This window comes from Anomaloglossus baeobatrachus, chromosome 5 (genome assembly GCF_048569485.1).
Source record: "Anomaloglossus baeobatrachus isolate aAnoBae1 chromosome 5, aAnoBae1.hap1, whole genome shotgun sequence".
In the NCBI taxonomy this organism is placed as follows: domain Eukaryota; kingdom Metazoa; phylum Chordata; class Amphibia; order Anura; family Aromobatidae; genus Anomaloglossus; species Anomaloglossus baeobatrachus.
This window is the reverse complement of record NC_134357.1, coordinates 1,505,707-1,525,501: the sequence shown is the minus strand read 5'-3', so window position 1 is coordinate 1,525,501 and position 19,795 is coordinate 1,505,707. Positions and strand designations below refer to the sequence as shown.

At 52.0% G+C, this 19,795-nt stretch overlaps 1 protein-coding gene across 1 annotated transcript in view; it reads right to left on the bottom strand.

Moving 5' to 3' along the window:
• Positions 1-4,577: 4,577 nt before the first annotated feature.
• CACUL1 (CDK2 associated cullin domain 1) overlaps positions 4,578-19,795 on the bottom strand; it is a 66,655-nt gene continuing 51,437 nt past the window's right edge. The window contains 1 exon segment of the mRNA XM_075352172.1: positions 4,578-5,043. Coding sequence (XP_075208287.1) covers positions 5,009-5,043 — 35 coding nt within the window. The 3' untranslated portion in view covers positions 4,578-5,008.

The window sequence follows — 19,795 nt, the reverse complement described above, 5'->3', positions numbered from 1 at the left end:
ACAGATGCCTCTATCTTAAATAGGCAGGGAATAACTGTGGTAGGTCTCCCACAATATGTGATCCAAAAGGTAACCAGCAGGCTAGCAGACACCAACTCCTGCTAGCCTGATCACTAATAAGCATAAACCTGGTCGACACTCGAGCCTGCCTCTGCAACTCAATAGCACCAGAGAAAGCATTATGAGAAAGCATAATGTGGAGTGTCAGACTCTGCAGTCTGGACAGTGTCTGATGCCATGACACTTGGAGGATTTGGAGCCAAACACCGTGTGACACCTGTCCTTGGTGTTGCAGTGCAAAACAGCTTCCTCAGTCATTGGTGTGGCGGTGCAGGACACACAGCCTCCTGTCCTCACTGTGAGTGGTGCAGGACACACAACTTACTCCGTCCTCGTTCGACATACAGCTTCCTCATACCTTGGTGTGGAGATGCTGGACATACAGCTTCCACTGTCCTCAGAATGAGTGGTACAGGACATACAGCTTCCTCTGTCATCACTGTGAGCAGTGCAGGACATACAGTTTCCTCCATTCTTGGCGTGGCAGTGCCAAACATACAGCAATCTCTGTTTTCACTGTGGCGGTGCAGGACATACAGCTTCCTCCATCCTCAATGTGGCAGTGAAGGACATACAACTTCCTCCATCCTCGGTGTAGTGGTGCAGGACATACTGCTATCTCTGTCTGTGGTGTGGAGGTGCAGGACATACAGCTACCTCTGTCCTCAGTGTGAGCAGTGTAGGACATACAGCTTCCTCTGTTCTCTGTGTGAGCAGTGCGGCCTCCTCTGTGTGGTGGTGCAGGACATAAAGCTTCCTCCGTCCTCATTGTCTGTGCGGGACATAGCTTCCTCCATTCTCAATGTGGCAGTGCCAGCATGGGTTTGTAACTAATAAGTCATGTTAGACAAACTTCACAGCACGTTGCGTCGTTTCACTGCAAAAAATGCTGCAGTGATTTGACAGCTCATGTGCGATTCAAATCGCTGCAGAAACCCTGCATAATGGATGGAGTGATTCTGCAGAAAAAAATGACGATTTCATGCACTCGGGATGCTGCCTCTCCCATACACAGAGCGGGAGCTGCATCCAAAGCGCACAGAATAATTGACATGCTGCATTTTTAAACGCAGTGATTTTGTCAAATTTTTGACACTCAAATCGCTGTGTTCAAAAAGCGTCGTGCGCACGGATTATGCTCAATCTTCATAGATTGTGCTGGGGACGCAGGACGCATGCATTTACACTGCAGTGCTAAACGTTGCATAAATGCATGGAATTACGCAATGTGCGCACGAGCCCTTAGGTGGATTCATGACTCTCAGTGATCGGACCCAGCGGGTGGTCATAAATGGCTGCTCATCCAGTTAGAAGTTGATTTCAAGTGGGGTGTGATATGGTCGTTGTGCATCATTTTATGTTGATATTTTTACTCATTTTAGGAATTTTGTCACATTACTCTGTGTATTCTCCGTCTTATCTAGAGCCTTAATCACATTAGCTCAAATACCATCTGCAGCCTGAATGTGGCCATGCCTTTTGATGAATCCCTGCTGACATTTCTTGACTGCCCATTTATGACTCCCCTGCTCTCCAACTGCTAAAAATCACCATCTATAGTGCCTCCATGCCTGGGGCTGAGGGGAGCCTGAAAACCATTAAACCTGTTTGCCTACTCCTGGATATAATGATTGGGCCTGAGGAAGACAAGGTAAGACACAGTGGATGAAGCCTTTGAGGGATGCTGATGCTACAGCCAGCACCACAGAGACATGGAAAAACCCTGATTACCTTGGAAAAAAACTGCTGGAGGATTAGGACTCTATTATATTAGGACTATATCTGTGTTCCTGGACTATTTTACCCGCTATGTCATGGATTGTTTCATGGATCATCCGATTTGCATGTAATAAAGGATCTTGAGATTGCTCAATCATCTCACGCTCTGTTTGTGTGCTACTGGAGTAGGACCCCATAACAGAGGTACCACAGGGCTCGCTCATGGGACCTGTGTTGTTCAACAATGATTTAGATGAAGGAATGGAGGGTAAACTGATTAAATATTCTAATGACACAAAGCTAGGAGGGGTAGCTAATAATAGAGAAGAGAGGATTCAATAAGATAGAAAAACTGGAACAGTGGACAGTAACTAACAGTATGCATTTCTCACTGTTAAAAAACAAAACCAAACTCCTACATCTGGGCAAGAAAATGAAAAAAGCATCTCCAAAAAGGGAGGTTTAGGGTTAAGCAACAGCACGTGTGAAAAAGACTTGGGTATACTAATAAATCACAGACTGGACAGGAGTCAGCAGCAAAAAAGGCAAACAGGCCTGGGATGTATACAGACAGGCATAGAGTCTAGAGCACGTGAAGTCACTGTCCCCTTCTATTCCTCCTTGGTCAGACCCCATCTTGAATACAGTGTTCAATTCTGGGCATCACAAAAAAAAACCAAACAAAAAAAAAACAAACGAACGAGTTCAGAGAAAAGTAACCAGGATTGTGAGCGGTCTACATGCCCTACAAGGAACAGTTATATGATCTGGGAATTTATAGCTTGCAAAAAAAGAAGATTAAGAGGAGACTTAATAGCGGTCTACAAATATCTCACAGGCGGTCACAGTATACTCATGTGCACAAGGAAAGTCGAGAAGCAACGGACTGAAACGGATTGGGATGAAACACATTAGATATTAGAAAAATAACTGACTGAGTGTGATCAATGAGTGGAACTTGCGACCACAAGAATTGGTGAGTTCCCTTTCAATGGACATCTTCAAAAAGACTGGAGAGACCTGTGTGTGAAGATTTAGTGAATGCTCTACTATTCTATGATTTTATGGTGCAGGATATACAGCTTCCTCAAACCTTGGCAAGGCGGTGCAGGACATACAGCTTCCTCAAACCTTGGTAAGGTGGTGCAGGACATACAGCTTCCTCAAACCTTGGTAAGGCGGTGCAGGACATACAGCTTCCTCAAACCTTGGTAAGGCGGTGCAGGACATACAGCTTCCTCAAACCTTGGTAAGGCGGTGCAGGACATACAGCTTCCTCAAACCTTGGCATGGTGGTGCAGGACATACAGCTTCCTCAAACCTTGGTAAGGCGGTGCAGGACATACAGCTTCCTCAAACCTTGGTAAGGCGGTGCAGGACATACAGCTTCCTCAAACCTTGGCATGGTGGTGCAGGACATACAGCTTCCTCTGTCCTTGGTAAGGCAGTGCAGGACATACAGCTTCCTCTGTCCTTGGTAAGGCAGTGCAGGACATACAGCTTCCTCTGTCCTTGGTAAGGCAGTGCAGGACATACAGCTTCCTCCGTCCTTGGTTTGGAGGTGCAGGACATACAGCTTCCTCTGTCCTTGGTAAGGCAGTGCAGGACATACAGCTTCCTCCATCCTTGGTAAGGCAGTGCAGGACATACAGCTTCCTCTGTCCTCGGCGTGGCGGTGCAGGACATACAGCTTCCTCTGTCCTCTGCGTGGCGGTGCAGGACATACAGCTTCCTCCTTTGACGTGGCGGTGCAGGACATACAGCTTCCTCCTTCGGTGTGGCGGTGCAGGACATACAGCTTTCTCCTTCGGTGTGGCGGTGCAGGACATACAGCTTTCTCCTTCGGTGTGGCGGTGCAGGACATACAGCTTTCTCCTTCGGTGTGGCGGTGCAGGACATACAGCTTTCTCCTTCGGTGTGGCGGTGCAGGACATACAGCTTTCTCCTTCGGTGTGGCGGTGCAGGACATACAGCTTCCTCCTTCGGTGTGGCGGTGCAGGACATACAGCTTCCTCCTTTGGCGTGGCGGTGCAGGACATACAGCTTCCTCCTTTGACGTGGCGGTGCAGGACATACAGCTTCCTCCTTCGGTGTGGCGGTGCAGGACATACAGCTTTCTCCTTCGGTGTGGCGGTGCAGGACATACAGCTTCCTCCTTCGGCGTGGCGGTGCAGGACATACAGCCTTCTCCTTCGGCGTGGCGGTGCAGGACATACAGCTTCCTCCTTCGGCGTGGCGGTGCAGGACATACAGCTTCCTCCTTCGGCGTGGCGGTGCAAGACATACAGCTTTCTCCTTCGGCGTGGCGGTGCAGGACATACAGCTTTCTCCTTCGGTGTGGCGGTGCAAGACATACAGCTTTCTCCTTCGGTGTGGCGGTGCAGGACATACAGCTTTCTCCTTCGGCGTGGCGGTGCAGGACATACAGCTTTCTCCTTCGGTGTGGCGGTGCAGGACATACAGCTTTCTCCTTCGGTGTGGCGGTGCAGGACATACAGCTTTCTCCTTCGGTGTGGCGGTGCAGGACATACAGCTTCCTCCTTCGGCGTGGCGGTGCAGGACATACAGCTTTCTCCTTCGGTGTGGCGGTGCAGGACATACAGCTTTCTCCTTCGGTGTGGCGGTGCAGGACATACAGCTTCCTCCTTCGGTGTGGCGGTGCAGGACATACAGCTTTCTCCTTCGGTGTGGCGGTGCAGGACATACAGCTTGCTCCGTCGTCACTGTTAGCGGTATGGCCTCTTCCGTTCCCAGCGTGGCGCATGCAACTTCTTGCAGACAGATGCACCTCCACACGCTGAATAAGTCAGAATTTAATTTTGGTCCACATAGAGGAGAACAATGTGTTAAATACAGAACCTGAACAAATGCAGCAAGAAACACATGAGAACCAGGAAGGGAGGGAGGGAGGGCGGGCTGTGCCCCCAGGACAATAACAGACCGTGGTTTGGGGGCACTTTTCTTTTCTTTTTACAACTTTTATACAAATGAAAAAGCAGCTGAAATGAGCCAGCAACTAGGAGTGCAGAGCGCTGGGTCGGGAGGTCGCGGCCACTCGCACCCTTATGTTAGCAGCAAGAGTTCAAGTCTTCTTTAAAACAAAAATATATATATATGTTCCTATGTATATACAGCCAAAAGAGTCGCCACTCATTAACAGTCCACATGGCTCCACAGAAGCCTCAGCACTCAGTCTAGAGGAACCACCGCTGATGCACGACAATCCGCCTCATCTGTAACTCTGAGAACTGCTGCATGAGGCATCTGCAAAACAGAGAGACACACGTAAGCATGGCACATGTAAGAGCACAAGAGCGCTCTGCCGAACGACTAAACCCCACAAGAGCGCTCTGCCGAACGACTAAACCCCACAAGAGCGCTCTGCCGAACGACTAAACCCCACAAGAGCGCTCTGCCGAACGACTAAACCCCACAAATGTGCGCGCTGCCGAACGACTAAACCCCACAAGAGCGCTCTGCCGAACGACTAAACCCCACAAATGTGCGCGCTGCCGAACGACTAAACCCCACAAGAGCGCTCTGCCGAACGACTAAACCCCACAAATGTGCGCGCTGCCGAACGACTAAACCCCACAAATGTGCGCGCTGCCGAACGACTAAACCCCACAAATGTGCTCGCTGCCGAACGACTAAACCCCACAAGAGCGCTCGCTGCCGAACAACTAAACCCCACAAGAGCGCTCTGCCGAACAACTAAACCCCACAAATGTGCGCGCTGCCGAACGACTAAACCCCACAAGAGCGCTCTGCCGAACGACTAAACCCCACAAGAGCGCTCTGCCGAACAACTAAACTCCACAAATGTGCGCGCTGCCGAACGACTAAACCCCACAAATGTGCGCGCTGCCGAACGACTAAACCCCACAAATGTGCTCGCTGCCGAACGACTAAACCCCACAAGAGCGCTCTGCTGAACAACTAAACCCCACAAGAGCGCTCTGCCGAACGACTAAACCCCACAAGAGCGCTCTGCCGAACAACTAAACTCCACAAATGTGCGCGCTGCCGAACGACTAAACCCCACAAGAGCGCTCTGCCGAACGACTAAACCCCACAAGTGAGAGCCTTATCCGATTCTTAATGAACAACGATATAGATTCTGCCTAAACCAGTGCTAGTAAATGTATCCTTGTGGGAGCGGCGATGCTCAAACTGCTGCAAACGTTCCCCCATCATCAGCTTCTCCTGCTGCCCCTCCATCACAGCTCTGAAAATCCCTGCTCTCACAGCAGTAATGTGCACTGCCTACCCCCCCGCCCTCACATAAGCCCTGCCTTTGTCTTAACCACCTTCTCCTGCAGCTCCTGCCCTCGTCCTCACGTCACCTCTGCCTCCTGCAGCTCCTGCCCTCGTCCTCACGTTACCTCTGCCTCCTGCAGCTCCTGCCCTCGTCCTAACGTCACCACCACCTCCGGCAGCTCCTGCCCTCGTCCTCACGTCACCTCTGCCTCCTGCAGCTCCTGCCCTCGTCCTAACGTCACCACCACCTCCGGCAGCTCCTGCCCTCGTCCTCACGTCACCTCTGCCTCCTGTAGCTCCTGCCCTCGTCCTAACGTCACCTCTGCCTCCTGCAGCTCCTGCCCTCGTCCTAACGTCACCACCACCTCCGGCAGCTCCTGCCCTCGTCCTCACGTCCCTCTGCCTCCTGCCATCGTACTAACGTCACCTTCTCCTGCAGCTCCTGCCATCGTCCTAACGTCACCTCTGCCTCCGGCAGCTCCTGCCCTCGTCCTCACGTCACCTCTGCCTCCGGCAGCTCCTGCCCTCGTCCTCACGTCACCTCTGCCTCCGGCAGCTCCTGCCCTCGTCCTCACGTCACCTCTGCCTCCGGCAGCTCCTGCCCTCGTCCTCACGTCACCACCACCATCGGCAGCTCCTGCCCTCGTCCTCACGTCACCTCTGCCTCCTGCAGCTCCTGCCCTCGTCCTCACGTCACCACCACCTCCGGCCCTCGTCCTCACGTCCCTCTGCCTCCTGCCCTCGTCCTAACGTCACCTTCTCCTGCAGCTCCTACCTTCATTCTCACCTGCTCCTCATTCTTGTGTCATCTCCTTCTGCCTTTATCCTCACCTCCTGCTCTTGCCCACTCCTTCCTAGATCTGCCTGCATATCACTACCTCCTCACTGGCCGCTTCTGAGGGAGTACATTTCCCTTAGGGTAATGTCTCAGTGCGTAGATGGGCCATCAGGCACTTTGGTAGCAGGAAATGTATATTTTCTTGCGCCACTGAGCCAAGTTAAGGATACTGTGGATAATCACCTGCAATGCTCAGGTATGGTATAAAAGCGCAGCGAGTCCACAAGCTGATGGCTGTGCTCCTGGGAAACTTGTGAGAAAAGCCATTACTTAGGATCTTGTTCACCAAGCCGAGCCCTGGTGAGTCGGGATTTGTGTATACTAAGGGCCAGGACTTTATTTTGTATCATTTGTTTTCCTTCTATACGAACCAATAAAACTGGTTGCGGCCTGTGGCATCATACGTCCCGCTGTGAACTGTGCCATAAAGTGCCTGACATGCCCGTCTGACCCAGTAGATGGCAATCGCATGAGCTAGTCCCCTAACCGCTCATATTGTAGTAGCACAAATATCATAGATTAAGTCAGCCGCCTCTGCAAAACAAAGCAGCGCAGACATTGAGGACGTCATAAAACAGCTGACCCAGGCTAAATGTGCATCTGTAAGGGTGGTGTCACACACAACAACGACGTCGCTGCTACGTCACTATTTTCTGTGACGTTGCAGCGACGTCGCTGTGTGTGACATCCAGCAACGAGCTGGCCCCTGCTGTGAGGTCGCCGGTCGTTGCTGAATGTCCAGCTTCATTTTTTGGTCGTCGCTCTCCCGCTGTGACGCACACATCGCTGTGTGTGAGGCTATGTGCGCACGTCGCGTAAAAACATGCAGTTACGCTGCGCTTTGTAGCGCAGCGTAACTGCATGCGTCCTGCGTCCCCTGCACAGTCTATGGAGATTGTGCAGGGGCCGTGCGCACGTGGCGTTTAAGAGCGCAGCGCTTCGGCTACTGCCGAAGCGCTGCGCAAAAAGAAGTGACATGTCACTTCTTTCCTGCGCTTTGCCGGCAGCTCCTGCTCTGTCTATGGCAGGAGCTGCAGGCAGAGCGCATGGAATCGGCGCTCACTACGGACATTTCTGCAGCGATCTAAAGCGCACATGTGCTCTTCAGATCGCTGCAGAAATTTCTGCAGGGCTTGTACGCAACGTGCGCACATAGCCTTACAGCGAGAGAGCGACGAAATGAAGGGAGCAGGAGCCGGCGTCTGGCAGCTGCGGTAAGCTGTAACCAGGGTAAACATCGGGTAACCAAGGGAAGACCTTTCCCTGGTTACCCGATATTTACCTTCGTTACCAGCGTCCGCCGCTCTCGCTGCCAGCGCCGGCTCCTGCTCTGTGCACATGTGGCTGCAGTATGCATCGGGTAATTAACCCTATGTGTACTGTAGCTAGGAGTGCAGGGAGCCAGCGCTAAGAAGTGTGCGCGGCTCCCTGCTCTCTGCAGTGTGACATGTAGCTGCAGTACACATCGGGTAATTAACCCGATGTGTACTGTACCTAGGAGAGCAAGGAGCCAGCGCTAAGTGGTGTGCGCGGCTCCCTGCTCTCTGAACATGTAGCTGCAGTACACATCGGGTAATTAACCCGATGTATACTGTAGCTAGGAGTGCAGGGAGCCAGCGCTAAGCAGTGTGCGCGGCTCCCTGCACATGTAGCACAGCGACGCGTATCGTTATGATCGCTGCTGCTTCTGCTGTGCTTGACAGCTAAGCAGCGATCATAACGGCAACTCAGCAAAAGAGCAATGCCAATCAACAAAAGACAACGCATTTGCTCACAATTTCATAGATGGCTGCTGGGGCAGAAAATGCCCAGGAGGTGCCTCAGAAAATATATACTTTGACTTAAGTAAGCAAAATGCCAGACAATATCCCAAACTAAGCAGACGTTCTTCACTTCTTGGGGGTTCCACCTGACAGAGTCCAGTTCACACTTGGAGCCTCCAGCTGAACAATCGGATTCCAAGATGTCACTGCTGAAAGGTGATGGACCGAGCTCCTTCATGGACAAGGAGTCATCTAGTCTATGAGAAGACAAAACATCGGGTGGTGATGGTAGCATTGAAGAATACTCATGAAGGGGATATTATTCCTAGTGTCCCACAGAGTCAGGCATAGTATCAGATACAAGAAGTAAAAGTCTGTACAGAAAAATAAGGACGTGTATTCTGAGCTCCTGGTCGTACAAATGAGATATGACTACCTCAAAACCAGGCTCAAGAGTAAACCGAAAGCCATACAGGGTACCCGAAACCAGGCAGAAAACGACGGCCAGGAAGTAGAAGAGGTTACATTTAAGAATTATTTAGGACCTGTCGCTGGTGGTCCAGTCCCTTGATCCTAATCCCAGATTATGATGGCAGCCTACGCGTCTTACATGACTTGGAGGCTGATCAGTGGCTCAGAGTTTAATATCCAATGCCTGGAGTGGAGGAGCTGACTGACGGACAGGGCAATTCCGGGAACTTCGCCGCATTAGACCTTACACATGCGAATTGCCAATGCCACTAACAGATCGGGCTGAAGACAACACAGTCCAGCTGTATAGGGGCCCTATAGGGGCGTCTTCCACTTGGTCTGCATGGGACATTTCAGAGGCCAATTGACACGATCTATCTGGATTGTAGCATCATACAAATCAAAAAGGTCCGTAGAGCCTCTGTTAGGAGTCTCAACACAGAAAAAATAGCCAGATATTCCTCCGGGAAGGACCTAGCCAAGGAGTGGCTTTTTTTTAGGAGACCACCATAACCACCATATGAAGTGGCCCTTTTAGTCAATATCCAGCTCTTGACGAGTTTAAAGATATGACAAGGGAAAAACTGAGGCCAGGTATCCATCCACAGACAGCTGTTTCAGGGTATTGCCCCTCATCAGTGTGGAGTAGGATTCTTGCCAGGTGGGAGCATTGCCTAGTAGACCAGGAAGACAAAACAATCACTGATCTCGGGGAGACCAGCCAGAGAAAACACTGCCGGCAGCCAGCAAAGGCGCTCAACACAGTGAAATCCTAGGTGCATTGCCCCTTGGGAAGTATGCAAATCAAAGCCACTCCCTGGCTAGGTCCTTCCCGGAGGGATATCTGACTATTTTTCCATGTCGAGACTCCTAACAAGAGGCTCCACGGACGTTTTTGATTTGCATACTTCCCAGGGGGCAATGCACCTAGGATTTCACTGTATTGAGCGCCTTCGCTGGCTGCCGGCAATGTTTTCTCTGACTGGTCTCCCTGAGATCAGTGATTATTTTGTCTGGATGGTGGCACAGTCACTTTCTGAGGGGTCAAGCTGTACTGAGCACTATAGAGAGAAAAATATTTGGTAACAAACCCTACAAAATGTGCGTCATAGGACAGGATGGAGCAGAATTGGATAGGGTGTTATAAAGCCCCAAATAAAGATTAAGGCAATGAAGAACCAGCCCTGGCCCATAAACAAGATGCAAAGGCATTATTCCTGGGGTTAACTGGCTACTTCAGAAGCTTTTTAGGTGACTTTGCCAGTATTGTTTCCCCATTAACTGACCTCACAAAATGTAATTCAGTCATGGTGAGGTGGAACCCCATAATCGAGCTGGCTTTCAATGGGGTCAACCTGTCAGTGCTCAGACCATACGCCACACACTGCATCACTTTGCTCTGCATGGCTGTCTTCTCAGAAGGAAGCCTCTTCTTAAGATGATGCACAAGAAAGCTGCAAACAGATTGCTGAAGACAAGCAGACTAAGGACATTGATTACTGGAACCAACCTGTGTCTGATGAGACCAAGATGAACTACTTGGTTCAGATGGTGTTAGCGTGTGCGGTGGCTCCAGGTTGGGAGAACAAAGACAAGTGTGTCCTGCCTACAGTCAGACATGGTGGTGGTGAGTCATCATTTGGGGCTGCATGAGTGCTGCCGGCTTTGGAGACTACAGATCATTGAGGGAACCATGAATGACTACATGTCCTGTGACACTGAAGCAGAGCAGGATCCTCTCCCTCCATATTCCAACATAAGAACCCCAAACACCTCCAAGGCCACCACTGCCAGCTACAGAAACAGAGGGTAAAGGTGCTGTACCGGCAGAGCGTCTATAGACCTAAACCCTATGGAGCATCTGTGAGGCCTCCTCACACGGAAGGTGGAGGAGCGCAAGGTCTCTAACATCCTCCAGGATGTCATGGAGGATGAAGAGGATCCAGCAGCTCCTCTAGAGAACTCCAGGGCCAAGAGAGGTAAAAGTGTCTTCCCATGAACAAAGTTCATTTTAATCAATAGCTCTTGGAATACTACTACTACAGTGGGGGAAATAGGTATTTGATCCCTTGCTGATTTTGTACGTTTGCCCACTGACAAAGATATAAACAAACAGTCTATAATTTTAAGGGTCGGTTAATTTTAACAGTGAGAGAATATCCAAAATAAAATCCAGAAAATCGCATTGTATGAATTATATAAAATGTATTTGCATTTTGTAGAGAAATAAGTATTTGATCCCCTACCAACCATTAAGAGTTCTGGCTCCTACAGACAAAGACGCTCCTAATCCCCTCGTTCCCTGCATTACAGACGGCTCTTACATTGTCCCCAGTATAAAGACTCCTGTCCACAGACTCCATTAATCAGTCAGACTCTAACCTCTACAACATGGGCGACCAGAGAGTTAGGGGCAAGACCATAGCCCTGCACAAGGCTGGAATGGAGAAGACCATAGCCCTACACAAGGCTGCAATGGAGAAGACCATAGCCCTGCACAAGGCTGCAATGGAGAAGACCATAGACCTGCACAAGGCTGCAATGGAGAAGACCATAGACCTGCACAAGGCTGCAATGGAGAAGACCATAGCCCTGCACAAGACCATAGCCCTGCACAAGGCTGCAATGGAGAAGGCCATAGCCCTACACAAGGCTGCAATGGAGAAGACCATAGCCCTGCACAAGGCTGCAATGGAGAAGACCATAGCCCTGCACAAGACCATAGCCCTGCACAAGGCTGCAATGGAGAAGGCCATAGACCTGCACAAGGCTGCAATGGAGAAGACCATAGCCCTGCACAAGGCTGGAATGGAGAAGACCATAGCCCTGCACAAGGCTGCAATGGAGAAGACCATAGCCCTGCACAAGACCATAGCCCTGCACAAGGCTGCAATGGAGAAGGCCATAGACCTGCACAAGGCTGCAATGGAGAAGACCATAGCCCTACACAAGGCTGCAATGGAGAAGACCATAGCCCTGCACAAGGCTGCAATGGAGAAGACCATAGCCCTGCACAAGGCTGCAATGGAGAAGACCATAGCCCTGCACAAGGCTGCAATGGAGAAGACCATAGACCCGCACAAGGCTGCAATGGAGAAGACCATAGCCCTGCACAAGGCTGCAATGGAGAAGACCATAGCCCTGCACAAGGCTGCAATGGAGAAGACCATAGCCCTGCACAAGGCTGCAATGGAGAAGACCATAGCCCTGCACAAGGCTGCAATGGAGAAGACCACAGACCTGCACAAGGCTGCAATGGAGAAGACCATAGCCCTGCACAAGGCTGCAATGGAGAAGACCATAGCCCTGCACAAGGCTGGAATGGAGAAGACCATAGACCTGCACAAGGCTGCAATGGAGAAGACCATAGCCCTGCACAAGGCTGGAATGGAGAAGACCATAGCCCTGCACAAGGCTGGAATGGAGAAGACCATAGCCCTGCACAAGGCTGGAATGGAGAAGACCATAGACCTGCACAAGGCTGGAATGGAGAAGACCATAGACCTGCCAAGGCTGGAATGGAGAAGACCATAGACCTGCACATGGCTGGAATGGGGAAGATCATAGACCTACACAAGGCTGGAATGGAGAAGAGCATAGACCTGCACAAGGCTGGAATGGAGAAGAGCATAGACCTGCACAAGGCTAGTATGGAGAAGATCATAGACCTGCACAAGGCTAGTATGGAGAAGATCATAGACCTGCACAAGGCTGGAATGGAGAAGACCATAGCCCTGCACAAGGCTGGAATGGAGAAGACCATAGACCTGCACAAGGCTGGAATGGAGAAGACCATAGACCTGCACAAGGCTAGTATGGAGAAGATCATAGACCTGCACAAGGCTGGAATGGAGAAGACCATAGCCCTGCACAAGGCTGGAATGGAGAAGACCATAGCCCTGCACAAGGCTGGAATGGAGAAGACCATAGCCCTGCACAAGGCTGGAATGGAGAAGACCATAGACCTGCACAAGGCTGGAATGGAGAAGACCATAGACCTGCCAAGGCTGGAATGGAGAAGACCATAGACCTGCACATGGCTGGAATGGGGAAGATCATAGACCTACACAAGGCTGGAATGGAGAAGACCATAGACCTGCACAAGGCTGGAATGGAGAAGAGCATAGACTTGCACAAGGCTGGAATGGAGAAGAGCATAGACCTGCACAAGGCTAGTATGGAGAAGATCATAGACCTGCACAAGGCTGGAATGGAGAAGACCATAGCCCTGCACAAGGCTGCAATGGAGAAGACCATAGACCTGCCAAGGCTGGAATGGAGAAGACCATAGACCTGCACATGGCTGGAATGGGGAAGATCATAGACCTACACAAGGCTAGTATGGAGAAGATCATAGACCTGCACAAGGCTGGAATGGGCTACAAAACCCTAAGTAAGACGCTGGGTGAGAAGGAGAAACTGCTGGTGCAATTCTTTTTAATCTCTTTATTAATGACCTTGTGGATGGGATTGATAGTACAGTGTCAGTCTTTGCTGATGACACCAAACTATGTAGGATATTAAAAACTGACCTTGATAGTATAATATTACAAAAAGATCTGGATAAGATGTCAGAATGGGCAGATACTTGGCAAATGAGATTTAATGTTGATAAATGTAAAGTAATGCACCGAGGACGGAGTAATCCTATAGCTGCGTATACATTACATGGAAGTGACCTCCGGACTACAGAACAGGAGAAGGACTTGGGTATTCTCATTACAAATAAGCTGAGCAGCAGCACTCAATGTCAGGCAGCAGCTGCTAAAGCAAACAAGATTCTAGGGTGTATAAAAAGAGAGATTAGATCCCGCGATCCCAACGTAGTGTTACCCCTCTATAAATCACTTGTAAGGCCACATCTGGAATATGGGATCCAGTTTTGGGCTCCACATTTTAAAAAGAACATTCAGAAGTTAGAGTCAGTTCAAAGGCGGCAACTAGACTACTACAAGGAATGGAGGCCGCCCGTATGAGGAGTAATGGAGGCCGCCCGTATGAGGAGTAATGGAGGCCGCCCGTATGAGGAGTAATGGAGGCCGCCCGTATGAGGAGAAATGGAGGCCGCCCGTATGAGGAGTAATGGAGGCCGCCCGTATGAGGAGAAATGGAGGCCGCCCGTATGAGGAGAAATGGAGGCCGCCCGTATGAGGAGAAATGGAGGCCGCCCGTATGAGGAGAAATGGAGGCCGCCCGTATGAGGAGAAATGGAGGCCGCCCGTATGAGGAGAAATGGAGGCCGCCCGTATGAGGAGAAATGGAGGCCGCCCGTATGAGGAGAAATGGAGGCCGCCCGTATGAGGAGAAATGGAGGCCGCCCGTATGAGGAGAAATGGAGGCCGCCCGTATGAGGAGAAATGGAGGCCGCCCGTATGAGGAGAAATGGAGGCCGCCCGTATGAGGAGAAATGGAGGCCGCCCGTATGATGGGTAATGGAGGCCGCCCGTATGATGGGTAATGGAGGCCGCCCGTATGATGGGTAATGGAGGCCGCCCGTATGATGGGTAATGGAGGCCGCCCGTATGATGGGTAATGGAGGCCGCCCGTATGATGGGTAATGGAGGCCGCCCGTATGATGAGGAATGGAGGCCGCCCGTATGATGAGAGGTTGAAAAAGTTAGATTTGTTTAGCTTAGAAAAAAGACGTCTCAGAGGAGATCTCATTATATGTAAAAAAACATGTGTGGTCCATATAAAGGACAGCGCAGGACTTATTCCTTCCACAGACAATACTAAGGACCAGGGGCAGTCACTGCGGGGGAAGACAATACTAAGGACCAGGGGCAGTCACTGCGGGGGGAAGACAATACTAAGGACCAGGGGCAGTCACTGCGGGGGAAGACAATACTAAGGACCAGGGGCAGTCACTGCGGGGGAAGACAATACTAAGGACCAGGGGCAGTCACTGCGGGGGGAAGACAATACTAAGGACCAGGGGCAGTCACTGCGGGGGAAGACAATACTAAGGACCAGGGGCAGTCACTGCGGGGGGAAGACAATACTAAGGACCAGGGGCAGTCACTGCGGGGGAAGACAATACTAAGGACCAGGGGCAGTCACTGCGGGGGGAAGACAATACTAAGGACCAGGGGCAGTCACTGCGGGGGAAGACAATACTAAGGACCAGGGGCAGTTACTGCGGGGGAAGACAATACTAAGGACCAGGGGCAGTCACTGCGGGGGAAGACAATACTAAGGACCAGGGGCAGTCACTGCGGGGGAAGACAATACTAAGGACCAGGGGCAGTCACTGCGGGGGAAGACAATATTAAGGACCAGGGGCAGTCACTGCGGGGGAAGACAATACTAAGGACCGGGGGCAGTCACTGCGGGGGGAAGACAATACTAAGGACCAGGGGCAGTCACTGCGGGGGGAGACAATACTAAGGACCAGGGGCAGTCACTGCGGGGGGAGACAATACTAAGGACCAGGGGCAGTCACTGCGGGGGAAGACAATACTAAGGACCAGGGGCAGTCACTGCGGGGGGAAGACAATACTAAGGACCAGGGGCAGTCACTGCGGGGGAAGACAATACTAAGGACCAGGGGCAGTCACTGCGGGGGAAGACAATACTAAGGACCAGGGGCAGTCACTGCGGGGGAAGACAATACTAAGGACCAGGGGCAGTCACTGCGGGGGAAGACAATACTAAGGACCAGGGGCAGTCACTGCGGGGGAAGACAATACTAAGGACCAGGGGCACTCACTGCAGGGGAAGACAATACTAAGGACCAGGGGCAGTCACTGCGGGGGAAGACAATACTAAGGACCAGGGGCAGTCACTGCGGGGGAAGACAATACTAAGGACCAGGGGCAGTCACTGCGGGGGAAGACAATACTAAGGACCAGGGGGCAGTCACTGCGGGGGAAGACAATACTAAGGACCAGGGGCAGTCACTGCGGGGGAAGACAATACTAAGGACCAGGGGCAGTCACTGCGGGGGAAGACAATACTAAGGACCAGGGGCAGTCACTGCGGGGGAAGACAATACTAAGGACCAGGGGCAGTCACTGCGGGGGAAGACAATACTAAGGACCAGGGGCAGTCACTGCGGGGGAAGACAATACTAAGGACCAGGGGCAGTCACTGCGGGGGAAGACAATACTAAGGACCAGGGGCAGTCACTGCGGGGGAAGACAATACTAAGGACCAGGGGCACTCACTGCGGAGGAAGACAATACTAAGGACCAGGGGCAATCACTGCGGGGGAAGACAATACTAAGGACCAGGGGCAGTCACTGCGGGGGAAGACAATACTAAGGACCAGGGGCAGTCACTGCGAGGGAAGACAATACTAAGGACCAGGGGCAGTCACTGCGGGGGAAGACAATACTAAGGACCAGGGGCAGTCACTGCGGGGGAAGACAATACTAAGGACCAGGGGCACTCACTGCGGGGGAAGACAATACTAAGGACCAGGGGCACTCACTGCGGGGGAAGACAATACTAAGGACCAGGGGCACTCACTGCGGGGGAAGACAATACTAAGGACCAGGGGCAGTCACTGCGGGGGAAGACAATACTAAGGACCAGGGCAGTCACTGCGAGGGAAGACAATACTAAGGACCAGGGGCAGTCACTGCGGGGGGAAGACAATACTAAGGACCAGGGGCAGTCACTGCGGGGGGAAGACAATACTAAGGACCAGGGGGCAGTCACTGCGGGGGGAAGACAATACTAAGGACCAGGGGCAGTCACTGCGGGGGAAGACAATACTAAGGACCAGGGGCAGTCACTGCGGGGGGAAGACAATACTAAGGACCAGGGCAGACACTGCGGGGGAAGACAATACTAAGGACCAGGGGCAGTCACTGCGGGGGAAGACAATACTAAGGACCAGGGGCAGTCACTGCGGGGGAAGACAATACTAAGGACCAGGGGCAGTCACTGCGGGGGGAAGACAATACTAAGGACCAGGGGCAGTCACTGCGGGGGGAAGACAATACTAAGGACCAGGGGCAGTCACTGCGGGGGGAAGACAATATTAAGGACCAGGGGCAGTCACTGCGGGGAAAGACAATACTAAGGACCAGGGGCAGTCACTGCGGGGGAAGACAATACTAAGGACCAGGGGCAGTCACTGCGGGGGGAAGACAATACTAAGGACCAGGGGCAGTCACTGCGGGGGAAGACAATACTAAGGACCAGGGGCAGTCACTGCGGGGGAAGACAATACTAAGGACCAGGGGCAGTCACTGCGGGGGAAGACAATACTAAGGACCAGGGGCACTCACTGCGGGGGAAGACAATACTAAGGACCAGGGGCACTCACTGCGGGGGGGGAAGACAATACTAAGGACCAGGGGCGCTCACTGCGGGGGAAGACAGTACTAAGGACCAGGGGCAGTCACTGCGGGGGGAAGACAATACTAAGGATCGGGGCAGTCACTGCGGGGGAAGACAATACTAAGGACCAGGGGGCACTCACTGCGGGGGAAGACAATACTAAGGACCAGGGGGCAGTCACTGCGGGGGGAAGACAATACTAAGGACCAGGGGGCACTCACTGCGAGTGGAAGAAAAGCGATTCCGACAGCTAAATAGGAAAGGGTTCTTTACAGTTAGAGCGGTCAGACTGTGGAATGCCGACCACAAGAGGTAGTAATGGCAGATACTATAACAGCTTTTAAAAAAGGGCTGGATGATTCCTCAGTGCACAACATTGTTGGTTATATATGACTTAGGGACAAAATGTAGAACTGCTGGAGGAAGAGGAACTAGATGGACCTAGGGCTTTTTTCAACCTATGTAACTATGTAAAATAGAAAAAAAAAATGGAATAAATACAAAATGAGTCACTCGACATCGATCTGGGGCTCAATGCAGAAATTCACCTTGTGGGGTCTCCAGGATCATGAGGAAGGTGAAAACTACACGGAGGGAACTTGCTACTGATCTCAAGGCAGCTGGGACCAGTGTCACCAAGAAAACCATTGGTAACACATTACACCATAATGGCTTAAAATCCTGCAGTGCCCGCAAAGTCTGACTGCTCAAGAAGGCCCACGTGCAGCCGGCCCATCTGAAGAAGGTCAATGAACACCTCGATGATTCTGAGAATGATTGGTTGTCATGTTTTGAGGAAGAGAAATGCTGCCTATGACCCAAAGAACACCATCCCCACTGTCAAGCATGGAGGGGGAAACATTATGGTTTTGGGGTGTTTCTCTGCTAAGGGCACAGGACTACTTCACCGCATCGATGGGACAATGGATGGAGCCATGTACTGTAAAATCCTGAGTGACAACCTCCTTCCCTCCGCCAGGACATTAAAAATGTGTCGTGGCTGGGTCTTCCAGCACGAGAATGACCCAAAACATACAGCTAAGGCAACAAAGGAGTGGCTCAAAAACAGCACAGTAAGGTCATGGAGTGGCCTAGCCATATAGCCTAGACATATATGTCCCTGCCTGATGTGTATGTTCCCATCCTGATGATATATAATCAGGATGGGGACATATATACCAAGAAGGGGAAAGAGGGGGGAAGCTCATTTGTCTTTGTAGGGTTTAGAATGCTACAATGGGTAATACATCTGAGCAATATACGGAGGGGAGGGGCACAGGTACACAATTTGCACCAGGTGCCCTCAGGATCTAGTTACGCTACTGGCCGAGAAGACAAGAAATAGAAGGATCCGCTCCGCACTTTCCCCCTAGGGAGCGCTCGTTTTCCTGTTTCCACTACCTGGGAGTTCCTTTTAAAGAGCCATGTGAATATATTTGCTAAAACTCAAAATCCAAGATGGCACCTGCCCCCTGTGCTGGCGACACCTCCTCTATTATGTACTGGCTGCATCGCTTAGCAGAGGGGCCGAGCCAGCAAAAGGGAGCAGGTGCCATTTTGGAATTTCAGCGGACACAGCCAGTGCTTAGAAGAGGGAGCAGTGACAACACAGTAAGTGGGAGCCATCTTTGCATTCCAGGGAACGCAGTCTGCTAGCGCTCAGTGTGTCAAAAGCACTGAGCAGGTTCCATCTGTGAAGATTCTGCTCTAAATGAAATATTTAGCATAGGGAGCAGTCTATCCTGGATTCTGAGGTCAAGCCAGGGTCGCTGCCCTTCCCTCCACCACCCGGTCGTACAGCCCCCCCCCCCCCCCCGGGGACGGCCCGCGCACAGCCCCCCACCCCCCAAGGGGACGGCCCGCGCACAGCCCCACCCCCCCGGGGACGGCCCGCGCACAGCCCCACCCCCCAAGGGGACGGCCCGCGCACAGCCCCACCCCCCAAGGGGACGGCCCGCGCACAGCCCCACCCCCCAAGGGGACGGCCCGCGCACAGCCCCACCCCCCAAGGGGACGGCCCGCGCACAGCCCCACCCCCCAAGGGGACGGCCCGCGCACAGCCCCACCCCCCCCGGGGACGGCCCGCGCACAGCCCCACCCCCCGGGGACGGCCCGCGCACAGCCCCACTTCCTGGGGACGGCCCGGGGAGAGGAACCGGCCTTTTATCCTGTAGGTTCCTGTCGTTGATGGGCGCATCCCTCTGTCTGTGGTGCTTTCATGGGTAAAAGAAATAAGTGGAGAATTTTTTTCATCTGATAAAAGTTGCTGAAACTCTGGTGATAATAACTGGCACACTCGCCAAATTGATACAGAATAGCAAGCCGGGGTACACAAAAAATAAAATTTAACTTTTATTAAATTTCCTTAAAAGGAAGCAAGAGATCCTCACTTCTC